A 25,867-nucleotide genomic window follows, 5' to 3' on the forward strand; every position below is an offset into this window, starting at 1 on the left:
ATCAGGCACAAAACTGGAGATCCTCAAGTATGAGCGTCTTCTCAACATCATCGTGTCTCCATTATTAGCCCGTCTGGTACAAATGCCTTGGTGGTGGTTTTGAAAGAATCCTTGACACTAAAAATACCATTGTCAGTGTTTTCAAAATGGAAGATAGTTTTGATGTTGACTGGTCGCTTCAAAGGGGCAGCAACTCATTTTCGGTGCAGAATATACTTGTATGTGTTTGGTTTAAGAAATATCATTCATGTTTTCTCTATTTATATGCACCTGTTTTTTTAGCTTTTTAATTAGCTTCTAAACCATACAGCAGATGTATGGGATTAGCATGGGATTTGCATCAATATACAATTCTCATATTAACGATATAGAATTTCAGTTAGTCATCCCATGTGTAAAGTAATCTGAACTCCTCCTTTAACCCTTCCTCCATCCCTCTGAGATCCAGTCTCACAAACCTAATATGACTAATTGTAACTTTAGTAATGTCTTGCAAGTAAAGAAGGGAACCACAATTGTTTATTTCCCTGTATTTAGCCAAATCACAAACTTTCTCGTACGTCAAGAAAATAGATTTAGAGTGTTCAAGCGAGGCACTAGTGTAATAGAAGAATGTGGTCCCTTTATGTAGCCCCAAACCGTGGTTTCCATACTGCTTTCAATTTCAGGTGTTCCATTTTGACATTGTCTTTCCACCACTAATATGGTCTAAAGTCTTGCATGCTACTTTACCAAAGTGGGAGGCTCTGTTTTCTTCCACCTGGCGGCAATGGCTAATTTTGCCACACACTGACACATAATAGAACTATTGTGTCTTTTTTTTAAGTAACCAATTGTCCCAGTGTTAATCCTCAGGATTTTTCTCTGGTATATCCCAGAATCTCACTAATAGGCCCCAATATATATCCCTTCAGAAGGTTTTTCACTTTGGGTATCCCCCAGACATTAAACACAGCCTCTCCAGCCATTGAGTTTAGCCATTAAAAACATGATGTATTATATCAATAATTCATCAAATTGGTAATGACTCTTTTTATTCCCCACACATATAGAGCTCTCCTGGATGTTCCTCCATAATGTTTCCTATTCGTTATTTGAAATTCAGCTTTGCAGAAGGTGCTGCCATCTAGGCCCATAAACTGTACCGTAGAAGTTTTAGTATCTGGAAGGAGTTTATATATTTTTAAGATTATCCTGTTAGTGGAGTTTCATGTTGGACAGAAGTTTTTGAAGCTGTTTTTTCTCAAATGGGTGTTTCTTTTTTTATTGTTGGGTGCATAGCCAATGACATACCTGCACATAATGCCGACACTCTAATTTGCTTAGTTTGAAATCTATTTTACAACTTTTTAGAAAAAAACATATCAGAAGTAAACATACACCTCCCTTGCACCATGTGTCAGTCTGTGCATTACAGAGCGTGGGAGTGAAATCTGGGTTGGAGTGGATCAGCGCACATGAGCATGGGAATGAAGTAAGCAACTGTACAATAACAATACCACTTCAGACAGTGAGAGTGGTCTGTAACATGTTTACGTATGTGTTAATTTGTTGTAGGCCTCTTTTTGGCCAAATAGCATTGCATAGTTGTCTCCAAATGACCGTTCTTTCTATATGAGGCTGTAACTTATCTGTTTCTGAATTGGACCCTGTGATCACTGTTATCAACTAGGCTGCCTAGAGACATGTATTAACAATGGGTGATTAGCCTTGGCCAGGTCCTCCGTCCTTATTGCAATTTTAACCCCAGAGAACTTCATGTGTTTTGAAGCCGCTGAAAACTCTATAGTTCCTTAAGGTGTGACATCTCATTTTCATACAGTGTGGATATTTCTTTTTTAATATTTGGAGATGCCTACCTAGTATTAAGAAGGTGTTATCCATAAATAAGGTTAAATTGTGTATGTCTGGGCCAAATGTCAAGCCCTGAATATCGCAAGTACAGCACAGAAGATGTTTGATGTGTAATACAAACAGGAGCAAGGAAAGAGGACAGCCCTGCCTAATCTCTGTGTGCAACTTTATGAAACCTGACATCTGATCATTCAACACAATTCTTGATGTGGAACTATAGTAGCTAGCCATCACCATTTGAAGGACTTTGGGGCCTACACCCACACAAACAAGTCTCCGTACTAGTCTAAGAAAGTCACAGTCCACCCTGTCTAATGCCTTTTAGGTTGTAACGATATTATTATTGCAGATATTTTCTTCCTTTGGGCTCATACTCATCTAGTATTGTTGTACACCTGTCTGCCTCTAACAAACCTAGATTGATTTGGGTGGACTAGCTCCAGAATCGGTTGTTTAAGCCTGAAAACCAGGATTTTTGTTTACATTTCTCCAGCTATATTAATGGCTGTTGGTCTGTATGAAGAGAAAGGTAGGGTATACTCACCAGGCTTAGGGTTAACTTTGATAGCCTCACCTATTGAGTTTCTCACTCTTTCAGTCTTTCTAAAGCAATTGTACAAATCTCTTAGTTTAGTCAGTAGGAGTGTGGCAAAAGTTTTATAGAAATTATCAGTGTAGCCATCTGCTCTAGGAGCTTCAGTGGTCTTAAGATCACGGACAGCCAACAGTACTGGCTCATTACTTGTAGATGTTTCTAGTAATTCGACCTGTGCTTAAGTGGTTTTAGGGAAGTTTGCCTGCAAGCTATGAGGCCCCCGATAACTCAGAGGATATATATATCTGCAGGGAAGAGTACAATGCTTGATAACATTTCTGAAATTCTTCTATTTTCCCCCTTCTTAGTTTGGTAAGATCCTGTGTTGGATCATATCTCCCAAATGTATTACGTTTCCACTTTTTCCTCTTGTCCTGCCAAATAAGTCCCCACCTTTTTGCACATCTCTTAGGTCCGCTTTTTATTCATCTCATACGTTAGGGATTGCCAACAGCACTACATCTATCAAAGATGCAGAACTCAGGCTGTGGCTCTACCATTGATACACACGTTAGCCAAACTGTGATGGATTTAGACCAGAGGTCATTAGATCATTATCCAGAAGGAACTATGACACTGAAGCAAAAAATTAGCTATTAGTATTGATTTATGCACTACAGTCTGTTGTGTTGCAGGAATGGAAGGAAAACAAGCAAAGTTATTAGAAAGTGCTCAAGATGCTAAAGTCACCTGATCTGTTATATCTTTTGTCTGCTAATGATGGTGAGGTCATGGAAATAAGCTGTACTCTGCGGCAAAACGTGTGACAGGAGAAAAGTATGTCGGCCCTGAAGTTCAAAAATATATTAAAAATGTTTCCATATATATATATATATAGACATCACTAATGGAAAGCACAGATCAGCAGTCAGAGCTATGGCATCCTTTGTTCTGGGGGTGGGTCTCCATTATTAGGAGAGTGTGTCGCATCACACTTTTCATTTTGTTGATGGTTATGGAAAAAAATTGTATTGTAACACAGCAGTATGGCCTACCTCAAATGACTCTTTCCAGTCTTCAGCTTTGTAATGTTGAATATATTTGGCTTCCAGAATGGTTTAGATAAATCCATGTCATGTTCTGTTGACATTCATGTTGGAAACAGTCTGTTAATAGACCTCTCAGTCTTAAGGAAATAGGTTGTTGTCGATTGCCTTGGACAGTATTGCTCAATATTCTAGAAGAGAAGGTTAGGATTATTTTAGTGCTTCAGTTTGGAGTCTTGTTTTCCATGAGCAGTCGTCTCAACACCATTCTGCACCAACGTGTTGAACATGACTTTAAGGCAATGCAAAGGCAAGGAACTGCATTCCTATCTGGGTAATATTAACTGGATTGTCATTGTAAAGAACGTGGTAAGGGAATTAGCCCTTTAAGTCTGTGATTCAGCATGTTGTCAATGTTTGCACTTTGATACATCCTTAATTTCAACCAAGTCTGATTTCATGAGACCTATAGGTAATTTAACAAATTCACTGTTCAGGAAGGAAGCCACTGTAGTACTTGTCACTTGTAAAGTTAGTCATTGCGTTTTGAATATGTATTAATTGCCTTTCAGAAACTCACTTTACCATTACAGGGTATTATATTTTCTGCGGGTGAACTCTTCTTAATGTTTTCTCTTTTGAAGGCCATGATAACCTGCAGGAAGATAGCAGAATCAAGTCAGCGCGTTCAAGTGTACATCAGCCGTGTCATGGAAGCTCTGGGTGAATTCAGGTACAATACAAAAAAAGATTGTCTTATGCATTTATTCGTTGTTGCACACAAAAGCTGTGGAGGGACACGTCTTATTCATATAGCCGCTATCACTTTGATTGTGACCCAGTCATTACTCATAGTCCTTTAGACTGTGTTGTGTTAATTATCAAACTGGGAATTGCTATTTATGGAAGAGGTGGTCTCGCACACTTAGTTGTGTCATGCTTGATTATTGACCACTTCTACTCACCCTGGTAAGGCAGTGCCACCAGGGCGGACTAAACTTCTTGGTTAAACAACACCAGAGGGAGTCATATTAGTTAAAAAAAAATACTTTGCACACTACCAGTAGATTTCACCTTTAAAAATGGTGCCCGAGGGTATGGTTAAAAAACCTACATTGACGGGGAACGTGAGTATAATAACTCAGTGCATCATCAAAATGCCAACATGTTTCTGCCCTCACTCTGAGCCTGTCCTTAAATTCTTTTTTTAGACTGAATCCACCTACCTAGGTCATTATAGACAACAAAAATAACCTTTCCTCATGAATCATAAGACATTTTCTACCTGAGTGACAACAAAGGACCTTATTCAGGGCAATGGATCCCTACAAACGAGGTGAACAGACACCAATCATGCTCTAAGGCAAAATTATAAACACACTTAAGTCCTATCTGAGTGGGAAGTAGTCATCTAAACACCTATTAGAGAAAGATAACACAATATGATTCTTAAGGAGGCACTATCGCTAACACACAAAACCTGAATGGTGAACATGCAAAGTGGAGAACACTGCAAACCACTGCAAAGAATAGTGCTTTTTCTAGTACTAATCAATCACAACATGCATCCTATAATTCATTAAACTAGAGGCTGCATTTAAGTAAATCACTGCTAATCTACTTTAGCTTATCCTTAACGATTCGTTATCGTACTGTGGCATGACACACTATAAATGTATTTATTGTATGTCCTTACACTAGATTTTAGAGGTACAGGCCATTGGTCTGGGGCTGTGATGGTATGGTTCAGGACATTCCGTAGTCTGATGTCCTGGACCCTTATGGTCCTACCTCCTTGCTTCATTCATTTTAAGGTTTGTTAGATGATCATGTGTACAGTGTCCCAAATAAGGAATCCTGTTAAACTATTACTAGAATGGTAAGTTTTGCAGGTTTCTTGGTCGTTGCCCCAAAAGACCTTATGTCTGGGGAAGATACATTTGAACTTGTTTGTGGCATTTACTTTGCAGCTTTTGGAGTGTTTTCAGAGATGCTTTAGTATGCACATGCTTTCATAAGCCCAGGCAAATTTGGATTTCTTTCATCAGGAGCCCTGTGTTGACAATGTTGTTTGTGTGCCAGTACCTGTCCCTTCTACCCTCTACCAGTTTTGAAGGAGTGGGGGTGGGGTGTGACTCAGGATGAACTGTAGTTTAATGTGCTTTGAGCGTGTTAGACCCTGTGTGGGGAAGAGCAAGAATGGACTTCTGGGTCTCAACTTTAGAGGTTGAGGTTGTTTACTTTTGATGTCCCAGGATCAGTCATACTATGGTTGTGCTTATTGGGCCAAGTACAACCTCTTCAGCACTTGACTCTCAATGGTAACAATAGCAAACAGTCACAGGCTTCTCAAGGAGGTAGTGTGGAAATGGTGAAGCTCAGAGCTCAATAATCACACAGCATTGCGACAAATAAATGTCCAATCCAGTGTTTGGCTTTCAAGAAAAAAAGTACTTAAATGCCCACTAGACCTAGAATACCACATACAGAAATAGTCACAAGAAAGTTTAGTGTCTAAGCTGCTGTTAGGGAGGGCAGCACGTCTTTTCACGATCTCCCTCTGTACCACCTTCTGGTCTAGGCAGTTGCTCCCTTCTTCTGGATAGAATATTATCATGGTTATGACCCAGGTGCAGATCTCCCTTCTAACATGTTTACCCTCAGTCTCTCACAGTTGAGTTTTTGCAGATTCTTATCACCTGCAGTGCATCAGTCCTTTGGTCAGCCATCCAGCTGCCTTCTCACTGCGCTTGCCTTTCTTCTGTTCCTGAGAGGCAGTGCGCTACCTGCAACTCTATCTGGGATCTTTGTGCTGGCTGCTGAGGACCGCCCACTTGACAGAAGCAGATCCTATTATCCAGGCCCAGAGCAACCACGCCGGGGCCCATTTTCTGGGCTTGATGCAGCCAGGAGGAGGCGATCTCCTGCTTGTGGAGCTGCCTTGCACTGTAGCACACAGCCTACCTTTTTGATGGCAACATACCTACACATAGACTGATCCTCTGATGGTAATGCAGCTACTCATAGGCCAATCATTTGTTGATGACATGGGCATGCAAAGTCTAGATTTTGACTCAGGGTCGCAGCCCTGACTGGGCCTCAGGATCACAGTCTGAGTCTTCAGTGTTCTTGACTGGAACCACTGGATAGACTGCAGACCTACAGACACCATGGTCCATAGGTAGCTCTCCTCAGTTTTCTCCCTTTAGATGTCTCACAGACACCTGGGACATGGTGCAGCTCGCTCCTTCCGGATAGACATCCTGCAGAGTTAGCAGGCTCCATCCCGCTCTCAGCAGGCAGAAAGGCTTCTACAAGCTTTCGATCAGATATACAGCTCGTCCAGCAAGAGGTCAGACACGGATAATGTCTCCTCACCTCTGTGAACATGTCTGTCAGTCCGACACCAACTCTGGTTCTAGATCAGTCCTGCGGAGCTCTCCTATTCTTTGTGGGTAAAGGGTTAACGTTGTTACACAGCAAAATGTGAGACCGCTGTCTACATCTTCAGCACCGATTTGGAACATTCCAGGGAAATGCTTCTCACAGCAAGGTAGTCAACAGGCTGGAGCCTCCCAACAGACACAGAGTTGTGAGGTTTATTAATCTACCTGTGATCAACCAAACTGAGTGTGATCAGGAATAGACAAAAGGCAAGGCCTCATCTAGATGATTTACTTCACTTTGTACAACAGCGTCTTTTCTCCCATACTTGACCCCCACCATTACCAAATTACAGTGTTCAGGAAGACTAATTAGCAGCTGCTTGCCAAGAAAAACGCCTAATTGAATGTCTAAAGGAGTCTTCTCACTTCAATGTCTGGGATTGCTCCTTTCAGCTTCAGGAATATGAGCAATGGACTTCCTCCTCACCTCCCATTTTCTGGAAAAGGCCATGCCTGAGGTATCTAAATAGAATTCCACAGGCCTCCTTTACTCTGGCGCACACCATGCATTTATACTTAGACAACACACACAACCATGTACAACATGCACTTTGGATGTTAGTGCTATGAGTTGGGTAAGCACAAAGAATATAAACATTACACAGATGGGTCTGTAGGCATTACACAGATAAGCTATGGATTCCCCAGACACAATACACTGCCACCACTGCTGCATGTGCTAAACCTGTGACAGGGACTGTAGTCCACAGTCAGTCAATTAAGGCATGCGTAGTGAGTCCCTTTAGGCCACAGAACAGGTTTATAACTTCACATATGGTAAAAGACAGGTGTAGGCCTCTGCACACATGCTAGATTACAGTGATAACATGGCCAAAATAAAAACAAAAAGGATATCAGATACACGCGGATATCAGGTGCTCACGGCATTGGAATACAACTATACATCATGCAGGGGACTTTCTCTTCTCAACAGACCACCACATTAACTTGGAAAGGGAGCAAGCTTCTGAATTGAATAGGACTTCACGTTTCCATACTTTCAGCAATGAGGATGTAGAGATTCCTAGAGAGACTGCTGGACTGGGAGGCTTGTCAAGGGGGAGTGAGTCAATGGCTGCTCCATTCAGCTATCGGATGTCAATATTGATCCTGTTCATGCATAAGAACCTCTTAAACATGCAGTAGGACACCTGGTCCTGGCACGTGGGGATACCGGTCTACTCGGTGGTGTGTTTTCTGACTAGGTTTTATGTGTTATCAGTATACTTTTGGAGGCTCAGAGTTACTGCTGTAGGAGCTTTGCAAGCAGGCCTATATAGATTCCAAAGAGCAGGAAAGAGAGAGTGATATCCTTGGCCCATCTTTTGGCCCATCTTTTGTCAGCCTGCATGATGATGATTCCTATGACACAATCTGAATTTTCTGACTGTGGTCCGAGAGGAAGGAGTCGATTCATTCCTGAACAGATCCCAACATTTCAGCCTATTCTTCAAACCAGCGTGGAACTGTATACAGTATTATAGACTGTTAAGGAGTCGATGAATATTGTGTCTATTTTCTTGTTCTCATCCATTGAGAGTGAAAGCTGTGTTCTAGTGTTTGACAGAGGTGATTTAGTTCTATTTAAAGGCCTGAATCAGAAATTGTGTTGCTGCAGTGTGATTCATGGCCAGATAATCTTGAAGTTGTCTTGGGAGCTCCGTTTTGAGAATTTAATTGGGGTACAGTAGGTTCAAGAATGGGTAAATACAATTTTTTTCTTAAGACAGACCTCCCACGATATTGTGACATCCACCACAAACGTTTTACAGCGTATCAAAGCTAGTTTGTCCCTACTTTTCTGCAGAGTACGCTAAGTAGCAGATCATAGGTTAGCCTCAGTGCAGTTTGCTCTGTACCTTTCTAGCTTGCGGTCTGTGTGGGCTACTCCACCAAGCACAGCTGTGGGTTGTTATGCTCCTGGGCCAACTCTCTGCCAACTTCAGCCCCAGCTTAAAAACTGGGCAAAGACCTCGGATGGAGTGAGCGAGGTCAGCTTCAGTTCACCCTAGCAGTACCCAGGAAGGAGCTGGTACTGAGTGGTGCTAAAAAACTCCATGGTGGATAGTTGCTCATCGATATGCAGACAAGCTCCTTCTCAGGAGAGCTTGTGCATATCAGCCATGGAGCAACTCTAGATTCTTTTGTGTACCCCACTCTACATCCTGCTCGAGCCAGTTCCAAGCTTCGGGGTCAAGTAAGGTCTCCCAGTATTTAGGTCCATTACAGGCACTTAAGCAGTTCTCTGCTCCCACAGCTGATTGTGTGGCGAGGAAAGTGGGGCGGGGGCTGGTAGCACTTACCAGCAATGCCAACACCAAGACTGGCCAAATGTACATAGACTGGAGGATGTTTATTTATGTTGGGCATAGGACCAGTAGAGAGTTATATAGACAAGTGACGTTATGAATTTTTGTATGAGGAACATGCGTGAAAAACAAAGGTAAAAGTTGTTGGAGGTAGTGTACTTTAGTGTATTTCACAGGGATTTAGCGGTTTGCAAAATTGCAAAAAGATGGGGGTTTGTTAAGAGGAGGTGTAATCGTGGCATGTCTTTGCTGGCTAGGGTTAACTTCTTGGAGAAAGGAGATATGAAACATGGATCTAAGATCCGTTCTAGAATGGGGTGAAGTGCTTATCCTTTGTAACATCTTTGAGACTTTAAGCTTGTTCCCACTCTGGCTCCAAGTATTGCAAATTATTATGACTTCTCACATCCATCTCTGAGCTCAGGATGCAGATGTGTATGGTGCTCCCAGTCTTTTTTCTTTCCTTCTTTCTGACAACCTGTAAGATCATATTGCTGCATTGCATTTGCCCTTTGCTTTGAATAATATAGGTGAATCAGCACACCTTCAGGGTTTGTTTTGGCTCTTTGTTAATAAATTGCACTTACACTTATCATGAGTCTTCTCTGTCAACAGGTAATCTGACTTGCATCAATGAGCGCTGATTGGAAACCTGACTAGATAATTACCTAATGAGCAAATATGTCTTTTAACTCACTGTGTATTTCAAGATTGGTACTTTAATTACAAAATGGAGTTAGCAGTCCTGCAGGGAAACACCAGCCACACTGAATCCATGCACTATGCACTCCTTGAGCCACCACAGGCTTAGAAGTTCACTGGACTCTCCTTAGACCAGGAACACCTGAGTGTCACGTAAACCTCCCACGACGAACCTGTGACCGGGTATGCCCGGCACCGAGTAATTCAAATGACGTATCGGACGGCTCCGATACGTCATTTCCGCGTTTCCCCGTTGCCGGGGAAACCCAACGGGACCGAGGCCGCCGCGCGGCCGTTGCCAGGGAAACCAGTATGGTTTCCCGGCACAGAGGAGCTGTACAAGAGGACGCGCAGCACCGAAGGGGGAGAGCGCGATTGAAAGAGAATCTGGAAAGGACGACGGACGAGGAGAAAGGAACCCTGGGGAGAGAGGAGAGACCAAAGGAGGAGGACTACTCCAAGAAGGGACCATCGAGGACGGGAGGAAGCGGAGACCCAGGAGAGAACGAGGAATCTATACCGGACACCCCGGGAAGAGGAGATAGACCGGAGGAACGCCATAACGCCAGCCACGGCCCTGGAGGGTCGTGGCTAAGCAAGCCGGTACTGTTCTGGATCCACCTGAGTGAAAACACCAGGACTGCATCTGAAAGAGAAAACAAAGAACAGAGGACATTAAGCAAACCGGGACTAAATTGCTCGAGAACATAATTGAGAAAGAAATCAACATCACCTTAAAATAGACATTCTATGTACTTCACCATTTTCATTTGTTTAATAAACCACTTAAATAAGCACTATCACCACCTCTCCATTGTGTTTATACTGTTCGGCCTGTCACAGAACCGTTCCTCTCTTAGTATCAACGCCAGGCAGCATATCTGTCTCCCAGTATCACTCTGTCACTGAAAAAGTTGCCATTGGTTGGGCAAGGTGGTTACCCATATAGCCACAATCTGGAGCTCTGGTCAGTGGATCATGGTAAGCTTTGGGAGTGCTAAGCGGAAAACTTTTGGTATGGTAAATGCTGGAAGAGTGATGTAGCCTGTGGCCATATGACAGTTGTATTCTGGGAGCAAAAGAAAAACCTGATGCAGTTTTCAAGGCTGTTAATGGCATGATTTTAAAATGGATTTTTTTTGAGCCATGAAGAGATTATTGTCCACCAGAATGGCTTTTGGGTTTTGTTGGTGATGGATAGGGCACCAAGGCTTCGGGCTAGAAGTCAAGGGCCTGCGTATTAATTTCACTGTTGGCAAAAAACTCAGTCATGCTACTGTTCAAATTTAGAAGGTGTCAGCAGTAGATTCTGAGAGTGAAAAAAGTAACTGCATGTTTGACTGTCCCTTCCCAGAAATAGCTAAATGAACAACTACAGCCTATGATTGCGAGATTCTAGCAAGTGGGTTAGAACATGCTAAATAGTACAAGGTTTAAACAACCTCTATTTAAGCCTGATCTTTGCTTGAAAGGTGTGCACAAGATTGTTGCTATCTGGAAAATTGTATAGCCGCATAGTGTTGGGACAGTGATGTCCTTTGGAAGATGTATGAGTAGGTTTCTCTGCCCTGAGTGCCCAAGAGTATGAGTCTCTGGTACGCAGTTTTATATTTTGGTCCTAGCGTTATGCTAATGCAGCTTGTATGCTGTAACCTAGGCCCGTCTCTTACTTTGGGAAGTCCAGGATCAGCCCTGTGACCTGAGGTGGCACGCTAGAGTACTCATAATCTTGGGAGGAGTAGATAAATCTTCTCTTCTTTCTTGTCTCCTGTACCCTAGATGACATCAAAAGGGTTCTGGATGTCAACTATCCTCGATGTCGACCTGATTGTTGATCGTACTCGCCAAAGGCGTCTCAACATAGAAGTGTGCCTTGACGTCGATTTGGATCTTGATGGAGACTCTTGGTGGTCTTGACATCGATGGACTCCTTGATATCATACAAAATCTCCTGGTTGACAGTAGTTTATTGACATCAATACTCCTTGTCTTGATGTTGATCTGCACCGCTTCCTTGAAATCGACCCATGGATGGACGGCGAGCATGTAGATGTCGTACCTCTCTTCGACGTTGATGCTCTCAATATCGACCAAGACCGATAGAGTTTTTCTACTGTTTTCTTCCTGGCACACCCTCCAGAGTCAACTAACAGAGCCCTGGTAGAGGTCTGACCTTCTCCTTGCCCTAAGGTCCCACTTTCAGACTGCGTCTGTTGTTTTCTTCACTCCTCGGTACCATGGAGGCAGATCTTCTCCCTATCCTTCAGGATGCATCGGTAAATGTTTTTGCAGTGGCGACAAGTCTCAGGAAGGCAGAGAATACACACCTCATGAAGGTCTGTCTTGGCAATTCTTCTCCCACAGGCTTGCCATCTGTCAAAAAGAGAAGGTATTTTTCTGTCAAATTACCTCTATTTTCTGTCAGGAGAATCGGAAAAAGCCAGAGAGAGACCAAAAATGTTGTATGAAATGGTTATCAACTAAATTCAGTTGAAGATTTTGAGGAAAAAAGATAAAATTTGACCGCACGAAATGCACCAGTGTCCAGTCAGCAGGAGCCAGAAAAAAAGAACTGAATAACTGCCACCTGCTCAGCTTGATGGGGTACTGGTGGTCTCTGCGTTCTTAAAGGTGCAGCCACTATTTTAACTCATATAGTGGCAGCCTATGGGGCTACACTGCCCTACCTTACTTCACCTCTGTTCTGCCAAAAAAAGTTTGTGTAAGACATTTATGCTGTTTTACAAAAGCAGCATGAAATTGTATACACATATAATCTCCAGGCCCTTTTTTAAAGTACAGGATGAATAATTGGGCCATTGCAGCCTGTTCCTATAGGCTACATAATATTTTTCTCTCTTAAGTGACTCAGCAGGCCTTCCTAAAAGAAAGACGAACATCTGCACTTAAGAAGATATATTGTGAAAATGTGCTCCGGGGTCCCTGCACGTGGACGGGACTGTTCAGTGCTTAAGGCCATAAATGCAAATTCCCCTATGAAAGAACTGGAGTTACAGGTAAACTATTCCTTCCCATGATTCCCAGGGGAAAAAACTACAATTTTCAATCTATACAATCCTCTTCAGTCCTTCATATCGAGCCATTTCTCCTGACTTCTCCGCTTTCATTCCTGTGACAGGTGACGATTCTCAAAGAACTTCTAATCCCCTTTATTAGCATCAGAACCTGAAGAAACTTAAAATAAGACACATTCTCAGAAAACCTCTCAATTGTGAAGGCCAACCACCATGTTAAATAGCAAAAGAAAAAGTCTAATGTAACAACAGAAGATGAAGAAAAGGATTCCCAAACCAACAAATATGACCAGTGTTGAGAAAATCTTCTTCCATAGTTTTAAAAGCCTCGTGACCTGCAAAGTCATGCCCAAGGAGGGAAAAATACCAAAAGAAACCTTGTGTGGGAATAATCTTCGCCTCCGTGTCCTTAATAGAATTGAAACCTTCCATTACAAGTGATAAGAAATTTTACATTCTATGTCTGATCCGTAGGCGAGGATTATGCTGGTTCAAAGCTTGTCTACCACCAGAGAGGCTTATATCCAAGACCGGTTTAAAGTAGAACTGCTTGAACATTGAGTCCGAAAACCAGTCTGCTGCATTCAGAATGTCTTCCTAAGGAGCACCCACATTGAATGCTTTTGAAGCCATAGCACCCCTCGTAGTGTGCGCACCAAACTGCGACCCATCAATGCCAGCCTTTCACATAATCCCTTTGATCCACCTTGCTATAGAGGGGGGTGACATAGCTTTGAAAGGTTTCTGAAGGGCAATAAACAACTGACGTTCCCCCGGAGGCCTAAATTCCTCTGTCATGTTTTCATAAGCTTTTGAACATCATACTACACATAGTTTTGGAGACTTATGAAAAGCTGGGAAGGAAATGACTTTTGAAATAGACTTCGTTTGGTGGGAAATATGGAACGTTAAACCATTCGGGGTCCACACCCGACCTGTCTGGTCAAGAGCTCTTACATCAGATACTTTACATAAAAGCATGGCTAATTTTCCTGAGCTCTGCTTATGGGAATGAAATTCATTTCAAGGCCAAGATTGAAAAAACAGGCGGATCTGATTCACATCTTGTAAAACCAAATACCTGGGTTCTGGAGGTAAAGAGAGGCTTATACCCTAATCGACTTACAAACCCAGGGGTGTTCTCCAAATTGATATCCTTGAATCGAAATTTGACCTGCCGAGATGGCTGAGCGGAAGGTATTCACCATTCTATAGGCCATGCCCTGCGAGGCCAGGTGTCAAGCACTAACCTGTTCATCCCACGGAGACGCAATGCTGACCCAAGTTACTTGTTCCTCCCTCCACCTACACATTGTGTGCCTCCGCTTACTTGTATGTGATTGGCACGGGAACGTTCCGGGGGAAAGGGGATGGATGAGAAAGAGAGAGACAGGGATGTTGCCTGGCAGCATCAAGATGGCTAGCGGTGGTCTACGAAGAGCAGATATCTCCTATGATAAACTAAACTTTTATTCAAATAACACTTTTCATTTAACTGATATACTAAAACTACTCTTAGCCAATTCTCACAAACTAGGTGTACCTGTCAGTCACCTTTCCAGCTTTTGATGGCTCTCTCCTCTCTCTAGGGATCTTCATGAAACAGTGTGGAACCTGCAGCCACATACACTGTTTAGCCTTCTATACTATCCACATGTATTCCCACCTTGTTCCCAAGTCACTGTGGCCCCACTGGAAGACCGCCCTAAAGTGCTCCAGAAATTCAGTGTACGTCTTGCTTGTTGGGTCTAGATGAGACTTTCTAAAACACAGTCATACTCACAATCATAGACATATAACAGGCGATAAAGAATAAAAATCAATTCTTACGTTTTTTGATTTCTCTAATATTCTTGGATTAATCAGTGCAGCGTGTTAGTATGGGAAAGAACACAGTTCAGATTTTTTAACCACACTAAGAGAATAAGGTTAACATAATAAAGCTCACTTTTGTATGTAATTAGTGTCATCACTGTTACATTATGGTGACAATTGAACATGGAAATAACAGACCTTTAATTCACGTTTTGGAAATAGCGTGTGCTAAGCACTGAGTGTTCTTTATCATAGGCAATGATTGGTATCACAAAAATCCTACGTAAAACTCAACTATAACAAACTGCTCATAGTACATCTTTAAAATAATTGTCCAACACGCGTTCAAATCTGTACTGTCATTGCAAGCTAACAACAATGAGCGTTATTATTTGGCAGACAGCAATTATTCATGGACATTGATAACATTCCCTTCCACTGAACATCTGGCAATCAACTATCAAAGGTAACCAGTCAGAAGCCTTTCAAGTGCGTGCAGCGCGTTACAACTTTTTATGATGCTAACCTTCTTGATCTCGTCTTCTCTAGGATCGGCATCCGCGACGCTGAGCTGTGGAATAGACGATCCAGGAACAAGCACGGAGGAACAGAGAATCCCACTCTACATCTGAAGACCTAAAAACTTGGACAGTGTCAGACCCCAAGGGATTGCAACTTGATTGAACGCACTCATCGCATCAATGCTGACCGATAACATTTGGTAGTACTGTCTGCCCAGGCTGCGGCCAACATTCTTTCAGTTTCTCCCGAAAGTTCCGGGTGCCCCATCTCTCCAGATAATCCTCCACTCCATTAGAGGCAGTCAGTCTTGTAGGATTAGCGGGTAAGGACTCCCCATGAGATCTCGAAGGAGATCTGGAGCATGGGGTAGACGGATTGGAAAATCACATGAAAGTTCCAGGAGAAACTGGAAACCAAATTTTCGATCTCCATTAAAACATTATTTCAACCAGATTGGCCCTCTGGCGTCTCACCTGAGTTGATATTCTCATGATCGTTGCAAAGGGGGGGGAGGGCATAAGCTTTCTACTTTGACCAGTCCTGTAGAAATCCATCTGTCACTGTTGCCAGAGGATCTGGCTTCCGGCTGAAGAAACGTTCTACCTGATGATCCTGCCAGGGTGCAAAAAGATCCACTTTAAGTGGTTTGCTTCTCTGACAGAAGATTCTCGGATCCAACTGCCATAGGCTTATATCCGACCAATCCCTGGAGCACTGATCTGCCACTGTATTGGATACCCCTGGAAAGATATTCCCTTGTCATGGATATGTTGCAAGCTAGGCATAATTCCCAGAATTCTTTGGCTAGATCCGCTAACATCTTCAATCTTTGATTTCCCCCCTCCCCAATGATTGATATAGGGCATGCCGACCTGCTATCCATCTTTAAGAGCACACAGCAATTCACTTTGTCCTTGTCCGAGCAATTGAATGCAAAGGATCCTGCCGTTAATTCCAGGCAGTTGATGTGGAGTTGCTGCTCTGCTGCAGACCATTTTCCTCCTGTGGAAGAATCCCCACATTGAGTCCCCCAGCCTAGCTTGCTGACATCGGCCTATGACAATGTCTGGATCCGACCTGAAGATGCCTCTAGGCCTCCATGTGTGCAAGCTACCATCCCCTCTCCTCTCGAACGTCCTTCGTCAGTGGAACTCAATCAGATTACCAAAGGCCCTTGTGAATATGAAAGGTATTTAACCTTTGCAGGACCCTGTAGTGAAGATGATGCAGGAAAATCACCTGAAAAGAGGAGGAGAGTAAACCGACTACCTGAGCCACGGGACGTAGCGATGTTGATGGACGAGCAAAGCTACGTCTGAATTCTCTCCAGTCTTCTATATCTTCCTCAAGGGAAGACTGAGGGTCCGGTCTTTTGGAACTGAAGACAAACCTTAAAAATGTTGTTTGTGTGGATGGGTCAAAAGAGATTTCCATTGATTTATTATGAAACTCAGGACTTCCAGTGATAGATCGTTAAGTTCAAGTGTTCTTAGAGTTGTGTTGTGCATTGATTCATCAAGAGCAAATCGTCTAAATAGATAATCAGGCGGAGGCCCTAAGCTCTGAGCACCTCCATCGCTGGCTTGAGGAGCTTGGTAAAACACAACAGCGCCGAAGAGAGCCTGAAAAGAAGAGTTTGGCACTCAAAGACTTGATCCCGCAATTGAAATTGGAGGAACCTGCGATGAGGCACGAAGATGGGGATGGTAAGGTACACATCCTTAAATTCTAACCAAACCATCCAGTCGTCTGGCTGCTGCCAATCATGCAAGAGATGAATACCTTCCATCTTAAAATGGCGATAAATCAGCCAGCTGTTGAACTCCTGAAGATTTATCACCGGCCGATGACCACTATCTCTTTTTTCCACCAGAATCCTATTGCTTAAAAAGCCTTAGTGGTGGAGAGAAGATTGGACCATAGCCCCTTGCGTAACAGGTTTGCCACTTCCTGGTCTATAAATGCACACAGGTTGACAAAAATGATAGTGGCCGGGGCCAGCAAGGCTTCACCGGGGTGCCGTAAAACTCGATATGGAACCCCCGAACTGTCTTAAGAACCCATGCGTCAGCAGTTAACTTTTCCCAGTTGTGGCTGAATAACGCTAGCCTGCCTCTCACCTTTACTCCGGAAAAAGGAACCACACTCACCTGACTGACCTGTGTGTGACTGGACTTTCAAGGAAGAGTGGCCTCGGCCTCTCTGTCCTCTTTTGGGGGAACAAACTCTTCTTGTCAGGATTGGTCCTGCCATGGGGGCGGTTGAACTGTTGGACCACTGGAGGGAGCTTGGGTGAAGAAGTGGCCGGTCGAGTGCCCCCTACCACGACCGACGTCCCCCCCACCCCCCAAAACAAAAATGTGGGGGTGAAAGATCTTTTTCAAGGAAGCCTGAGCCTTGTCCAAGGAGGTTATAAACGGGTCACCAAACAGACCCCGTTGGGCCACCGATCTCCCTCCGTGAAAGCCAGATCTCCCAGTTTTGGGTCCACTTTAATCAACAAGGAACTTTCTCTCAGTTGCATTCCCTAAGACGATTATGGCAGGCTGTGCCCATCCGGGAACCCGAGATTGCGAAGCTATTGGGGTGCCTGAGGCCTTTGCCTCCTCTGCTAGATCCAAAATCTTAATTAAAGGGCCTAGACACATCCAAAAGCTTGTCCTACCAGGAGCTCTAGGCCTTTTCTTTAGATCTCTGATATCTATTTAGAGAGAAAAGTGGCCGTTCTAGGATCACTCTCTAGAGTGAGGGCTGCTTTGTCCGTCAGGGAGGGATGTGGATATTCGGCCCACAAGCGAACCCGCACTTCCTTAGCCAGGGACTTGTGGATGCGTTCTGCTATGTATTTGGCAACTTTGGGGATGAAAGTCTGTTCAGCCAACCTGGGTTGGAAAAAGGTTGTTGGGGTCTAACATATCGAAAGTGCCTTCTGGGTCATCAGTGGAAGCAGGTTTGGTGGATGGGCGCCAGGGCTGGAAGTGCTGCCTCATCAGTAGTCACCTGGGAAATCCCCTTCGTCCCAATCAGGGTAAGAACTCCATCGTCTGTCAGTGGATCCAAGAGCAACCTCAAAGGTGTCATCACCCCCAGAGGGAGGAGGTCTAGGCAAAAACACCTTTTTAAGGCGTTCAAGGGCGCTCAGGTCAATACCTGAGTCTGCTTTACGTTTGGGTGGACGCTGGACTGTTGCACCAGAGAAGGACAGAGGAGTAGAAGCAGTACAAGCAGTTTGAAGCAGGCAGTGCCCTAAAGACACTATCGCTAAGGCCACAGCCTGCTGGGTAGAAACATTCATTGCTTTGCAGAATCCCTCATCTATTGGCAGCACAGAGATTGACTCCTCTTCCACATACTCAGCCATATTACATACAGATGTACAAGGCCTGCAATATAGGTATGTTTCAACAATGAAAATGGGAACCCTGGGAAGGGTCACTCAGATTTGGGCGCTAAGCAAAGGGCAAGAAATAAAGAAGCCAAGCAACAAGTGCTTCAGTATGGTGCTAAAGCGAAATTAAGTAGTTTTTTGAGCACACAAATGTGCAGCAGGTGTTAATATGGGGCCCTTTTACAACCTAATGGTCTCAAGGGTTACATGCTGCCTGAGCCGGGCTCGCAGCGGAACCAAAATATGTGTGTCGCTCTGGCAACAAGGGAAACACCACCTACTGACCCATGTGCAGATGGGCGTAGCGTTCTGGCGTTATAATACTGACCCGTAATAGAAATGGGCATTAATGCCGCTGAAAACAAGATTACAGACCCCGTTGGGTGTTTTTGGATTTCAGGTGTCCTGGGGAAGTAGACTTTGGACAGGCTCTGCATCCCTGACAACCACCGAGAAAGGAATTTACGTCTGGCGCAGATCAGCAAGATGCACGTAGCATGTCTCACAGAGACAGTCTCCCTCTCGAGCTGTGTCACTCACCGCACTCGCGTGACCCCGGTGCAGGGAAATTGCCCACACAGCCGCAAAAGGAGCCTTGGGGGGCACTCATTGGTTAAGCAACTTCGCACAGTCAAACATGCACAGAGAAAAACATGTGTAAATCAAGCAGAAAACACAATAAGGAAAAGGAATTAAGGCACACTTATGTGTCCACCGGAGTAGAAAGGTAAGAGGAGTAGTCCGGAGAAGTGGCTTGACATGAAGGAGTGGATTGATCGAAAATTGTAGTTTTTTTAAATGTAGTTTTGTTTTTTGATTTGTTGAAGTCTGCCGGAGCAAAATAAAATGGAAAGATCAGCCTGCGATCCTAACACAGAATTCAAAACCATGCAACAAGAGTTGTAGATGGGCTTATGCTCAAGTCCCTGTTAAAACAACTCTGCAAAGATTACACTGGTTGTTTTCAGCCTGATGGAATACATTATGTATACTGATGTGTTACACTAGTATGATTCTTCTTATTGGTAAATGAGGCTGAACCTTACATTCTTCGCAGGACATTGAGATCTTTAGTGAAAGGCTGGTTGAATGCCACTAATTCAATCATGGAACTCCGGGAAACAAAGTTGTCCAAGTGGATAGAACTGCCCAAAGATCTCTCAAACTCATTATTGTTAACTCTTTTAATAAATAGGCCATTCCATAGATAGGTTTCTGCTGTCCCTGGTGGACTTTCAGGTATGGCATTTGGATATCTTAGAGTTCACTTTGATTTGGAACTCCAGCAAATACCGACTTTGATGCTCGGAGATCATTGCTTCACAAGTCATTAAAATATGTAACATTTAGGGCCTGATTTAGATATTGATGGATGGGTTACTCTGTCACATTGGTGACAGATATCCTGTCTGCCAAAATCAAAATCCCATTATTTCCTATGGGGTTTAGATTTTGGCGAACAGGATATCCATCATCGTTGTGACGGAGTCTGCCAATATTCAAATCGGGCCCTTAGTTTGGTAATGGTAAAACTTGTTCCCCATAACGTCTCAAAGAAGTAAGACTATTACAGTATTATTAAAGTGTCATTATTTATTTAAGGAATGGTAGCGAAAAAATACTATAGAATCGTCTGGTATTACTGTTCACCGCTGCCCTCAATTTCTGGTGCAGAGCACTTGCCTGACCATAGGCATAGCTCATACATTGATATCTTGTAAATGTTTGGAAGTGTCACCTCTATTGCAAAGGTGTGTTATAAGTCATTAATATTTTTTGCTGATAGAACATTTTAAACAAAATTAGCAGTGCAGGTGCCTGCAAAAGAGTGAATATCTGTGTCAGAAGTCTCCATGTTACCGTAATGTCAGATAGCTCCCCTAGCTGGTACGCATTACAACTGAGCTACTTCCATACGGGGGTGCTGCAGTTTGCAGTTGGCTATTTCTGAATGGGGCCCCATATCTGTGTACTCTTTGCGCCCACCCCCCCCACAAAAAAAAGCTAAAATCTGTTTCCCTTCTGAAATTATTTTCAGAACGCAAACGGTTGAAGTATAAAAACATATGCTATGTAATGTGGTACTGCATCTGTACAGTGACCTTGTTGCTAATAGGATCTCTCTGTTTCTAGCAGCTTCCACATTGATTACTCAGTTTCATAATAAAGAAATTTGAACTATGCAGTGTGTTTTATTTTTCAATTAAAAAATTAAACCTAAATTTCACACTTATTTATAGCAAATTTACAACAACAGTAATACCAGGGATTCTACAATCCTTGTATAAAGAACACTTTCTAATTTCCTTATGACAGGCCACTTACGACACACTGAGTCGCTTGTAATAAAGAAATGATGTAGCTGCGCAACTGTAATAACTTCTTACAGGTGAGTTCTCAGTCCACAATACCTGCTGTCAGTCAGTCACCAAGACGGAAGACGGGACACAGAGCATTATTAAAGCTGCAGTTTAAAACAAGCAAACACAAAGCCAGTAGGTCTTAACTGTGAGACCTATTGGCTTTGACAGTGATTTCAAGTGCTGCTGTAGAGCAGCACTGCTTAAAATAATGTAAAAACCTGAATGTGATATGATGTGGCCATCGTGTCATTTTGTTAGGACGCACAAACATGGACGCATGCATGTACAAAGTAAGACTTGCAATTTTTTTTGTTTACCAACCCAAGATGACTCAGTAAATTAAAAGTTGTGTGAAATGCCCTTTTATGATATTTTGCAAATCGAGCTATTGCAATTTAGGTAGTGTATTGTGGTGCGGGTGGAGTAGAGGCAACAGAGTGAGGGAAGGCAGGAGAGAAGGATGCAGTTCGGGTGAGAAGGGGGAGAAAAATGCGGAAGCACACACAACGGGGCGGGGGATGGGGAAACGCATGAACATTGGAGAGTGGGTCATGATGGGTAGGCACATGGACAATGGAGAGTGAGTGGGAAACGAAAACATTTATGTATTAATTGAAAATAGCTGAATTCCATGCATTTATTTAGCTATATAATTAAATTTGAATCTTATGACCAATTAGCATGTGGCTGCCACTTACAGCCTCAGCCAAACAACTGTTGCATAATTCTGATTTTGAATTTTTTAAGGTGCACATTTGTAGTTTTACACAGCTCCCAGTGCCACTCTTGCAAGTGTCACTCAAATTATATACCTGTAAAAAAAAAAATACAGTGAAAAGAATAAAAGTCAGGCTAGTTTACTGTAGTACACTTAACACTACAGCACCTTTCTCAATATGCCTCCCAAGATAGAATAGCTCCATCTGTCTCTAAAGCAAGGGACAGCTTGTTCAGCACGTTGAAAATACAACCTCTTCTTCCAATTACAGTAAAGTGTGAGGATTGCCGTGTTGCCAGAGCACTGTGAACTGCAGTGGATGTTCTAACTGGACAGTAATCCAAATGGCCTCCAAATGAGCTGTGTCAGTGTATGTGGTAAGATTACTTGTCCCTAAGCAATGAAGCAGTGCACATTTCCTCTAATTCCACTCTCTAAGGGAAAACTTAAGCCCATTTCTCATCCAGGATCACTCTGTATTAGAAACATAAATCGAATGTTCTTTTAGTTATCTTCAATATTTGTAAATCACAGATTCACCTAAAGAATGTCATTTTCCCACTAGGAACCGAGGAGGAGATTGGTATGAAATGAGAATTTGATGGTAGCTCAACATAGCAAAAGCCTAGTGATCAGAGCTTTGGGTGCTTTGTTTCATAAGAGTAAGGAATTTCTACAACCTTAAATCAAGGAAGTCCATTGGTTTCAGTGTTTTTTCGGAATAGGCATGTCAGGAGCACAGGCACCAATCTGAGACGACATGTCTGTCAGCCTTTTCCACCTTCTTTTGTAGAATTCCAGGTGCCTAAAGAAATGTAACTTGAGCTGCACAAACTGTGCCAGTCACAGACGACAACAGGATGTGCTTTCTGTTATTTAGATTTGACATTAGCCGTGCAGCAGCATTTCACAGTCTGAAAGTGAAACATAGCATTCAAGAGACCCAAATAGGTGTGTTTGTATTGAAAGAACTAGGATGGCAACTATGGGTGCACTTTCTGGATATGTCAAATGTGGGATTATCCTATTGTGAAGAGTTGGAGAAGGCTGTCTTCAAGACTGCTAATATAGATGGGGTTAATGCTAGCAAAACTTAACATTGCAGATTTTGACAATTACATTAGGATACCTGGCACTAGTTCTGATGAAAAGATTTCAGGATCAACATCCAGTTGTTGATTACCAGAATGCAACAAGGAAGGTTGTTGGTGTTTAAGATTGTGCTGGGAGCCATTCCACCAACACTGTCTGAGTGCCTTCTTAGTACTAAGAATTAATTTGTGAAGGTCTGGCGTGATTAGTTAAAGTAGGTCTATGTTGAATCTGTGAGTAGAAGGCTGAAGTCTTGAATATCCGGCTTTGTTGCTTGCAATGCTCCAATAATTGATTCCTTTTGAAAAGGCCAATTCTGGTGCAGTGGTAGCCCTCAAGTACTTGTCAATTTAAAATTGTGCTGAATTGGCTTTGAAGGGTATAGTAGGAAGATATGTTCCCCCTGTGCACTCCTCTTCCTTTTCTACTCAGTGCAAACCTTCTGTAGCAGCAGAAGGGTCCAGGTCCTGCATCCAAACCTTCAGAGCCTCCAGCTTCATGCCTGAAATTCGAGTAGAGCAATTCGAGTTTCTTCCATTTGCCCACAGATGTGGTACATGTTATCCTTTTAGCTCATTCCCTTTCCACTGAACAGTGGGGTTTGTTTCCTGGTGAGCAGGAATGGATGTTCATACCCTCAAGCACACACTTGTCTGAACTGTTGCATTTTGCATTATCTCGAGCCCGGCAAGGCTTTGCTGTGAACATCATTAAGGTTAATGTGTTGGCTCTTTCAATTTTCTTTGTTCACCAGATTAGTTTTCATTATTCAATAACCTATTGTCATGGTTTATGACGGAGCTGATATACTTGTTTTCCCCCTCACCCTTTGTGGTGCTTCAGTGGGATCTTAATATTGTATTTTCGTTCTTGATCTGTTCTCTTTGAAACCATGTATAATTATTCCCTGAGACTACTTATGAATACTGTTTTCCTAATTGCTGTCATGCTGGCTAGGTATGTTAGTGAGCTGCAGGAAATAGCTGTTACACTTTTGTTTTCCAGGCAAGTTGGTCCTGCAGACAAACGTGTACTTTCATGTGGACATTTCCATTACTTTGCTAGTGTTCTTTCTGCCTTTGTATCCCACCAACTAGACGGAACAGCCACCTCATTTAAACCCTTGTGAGATCCTTAACTTATTCATTGATAGGGCTCAACACTTTTCGTTGGACAAGTTTTTTTAAGTTGCGCTGGCCACAAGAACTTTAAGGCAATTCAAAGCAGACAGTTTCCTGGTAGATCGTCTTGTGTAAGATATAATATGCCATGACCAAGACGCATCCTCTGGAGGTAATGGGGGCTCATTCCACCATATCTAAGGCTAGCCTCTTTGAGTGTTTCCTGGGGCGTAATGGTGCTTTATATTTGCTGGTCGGCGACCAGGCAATCTGTGCACATCGTCACCAGGCTCCAAAGGCTGCCTGAGACGACTGTTTCATTAGATTGGCTCTGCAGGACTTCTGGTTTAACTATGTTCTCAGGCTCTGCAAGACTTCTGGCTTAACTATGTTCTCAGGCCTATCTCCTGGGTATCAGTTCAAGAGCTGATGAATCTGCAGATTGACGTATCCACCCGAAAAATAAGTTACTTACCTTCAATAATGATCTTTCTGGTGGATACTTTACCTGCAGATTCTTCGCCATTCCATCCCTTTTCCCCTTTCTAAGCAATGGCCCTGCATTTCTTTCATAAGGTTCCACTCTAGCTTCATATATTTTATGTTATGTCAGTCTTCCCAGCCTCATCTCCACCTTCACAAGTGAAAAAAAGGATGGGGAACTGACCTCGCTGTGCCTTGACATGGCTCAGTGACTTGTATGCAAAGAGGGCCCTGGAGTTGGTGTAGAGCCATGGGGCCACTTATTCATGCAGGAGAGCTATTCTAGTTTCCAGACCCAGTTTGGCGCCTGATAGGATCCTACAGGTGAGAAATCTTCAACTAACCTATCCACCAAAAAGATTGTTACTGAAGGTAAGTAACTTGTTCAAATACACATTTAAATACAATGGAAGGCATTTTTTCTGGATACAAGTAGACTACTACTGTATTTTAAGTTGCACCAAATCTTGTTTTGTTTTCCCCTTTGAGCAGTTGTTGCTCCGTTAGTCACTCATTAAAATATTTTAACCTTCAGCAGTGCGTAGAATGGCATACTTCGGATAGCTGTTTATAGAGACAGCGTTTTTTGTGTACATCGTACTGTACTTAAAAGGGAGTGGCAGCCAGTTTGCTACCACATTTCCCGTTTTATTCCATGTATGTACCCCTTAATGCAACAGAATCCCCAGTGTGAATTTGCTATTAATGAACATATAGTTGTCTGTGAGCAAGTTTGACTCCTAAAATCCGTTGTCAGTACAATTTGTTTTTATTTTTGAAAGGCAGAATAGCAAATACTAGAGATAAATCACAATTTATTACAGATGCTTTCTTGCAGTAGATAGCAATGTTTAAGTCATCGCTGGACTTTTTTTTTAGTAAGGCCACCTCAGAAACTATAAGGTATTTTGTGATTTCTATTTTTTTCCTTACATGCATGAACGCTGCTAGATAAGATCATGGCAATTTGAAAATGTTATCTGCAGGAAAAACTACACAAGGATGAAAATCAATAAGTATATAATACATTAATGTACTGGGAAAGAAAGGCCAGTGTTTTTCTTGCAGGAGAACGTTTTCTATGGCAGACATAAAATATATTCCCTTGTACCATCAATGCAATTGTATCTATGAACACCTCTACATAGTTTCAGTGCAAGAAAATAAAATATAGTACAATCAGAATTGGTGCCATCAGATGCTAAAACTACATGTTACGAGACAAAATGTTTAGAGGATGGAAGTCCTCTCAGGAACTGTTTCATGGTTCTTTCTCTGAACCAGGGAGAAAAATATTGGTGTCCTAGTGGAAATAAATAGTGGTAAATAGCATTTGACTGGAGCATTTCTGAGACATACATGTTAAATTGTTCAAAAACCCTAATTAAGGTAAAGAAATATGTATTATATTGGAATCCAATGTTTTCATGATGACGGA

The 25,867-nt window shown here is 42.8% G+C and overlaps 1 protein-coding gene across 6 annotated transcripts in view; it reads left to right on the top strand.

The window, feature by feature from the left end:
* Window positions 1-25,867, top strand: part of FNIP2 (folliculin interacting protein 2) — a 328,137-nt gene that overhangs the window by 234,910 nt on the left and 67,360 nt on the right. For all 6 annotated transcript variants that reach the window (XM_069243372.1, XM_069243380.1, XM_069243398.1 and 3 more), the window contains one exon: window positions 4,080-4,168. In XM_069243372.1, coding sequence (XP_069099473.1) covers window positions 4,080-4,168 — 89 coding nt within the window. The remainder of the gene's footprint in view (window positions 1-4,079; window positions 4,169-25,867) is intronic.

The sequence above is a fragment of the Pleurodeles waltl genome, chromosome 1_2 (assembly GCF_031143425.1).
Source record: "Pleurodeles waltl isolate 20211129_DDA chromosome 1_2, aPleWal1.hap1.20221129, whole genome shotgun sequence".
Taxonomy (NCBI): Eukaryota; Metazoa; Chordata; class Amphibia; order Caudata; family Salamandridae; genus Pleurodeles; species Pleurodeles waltl.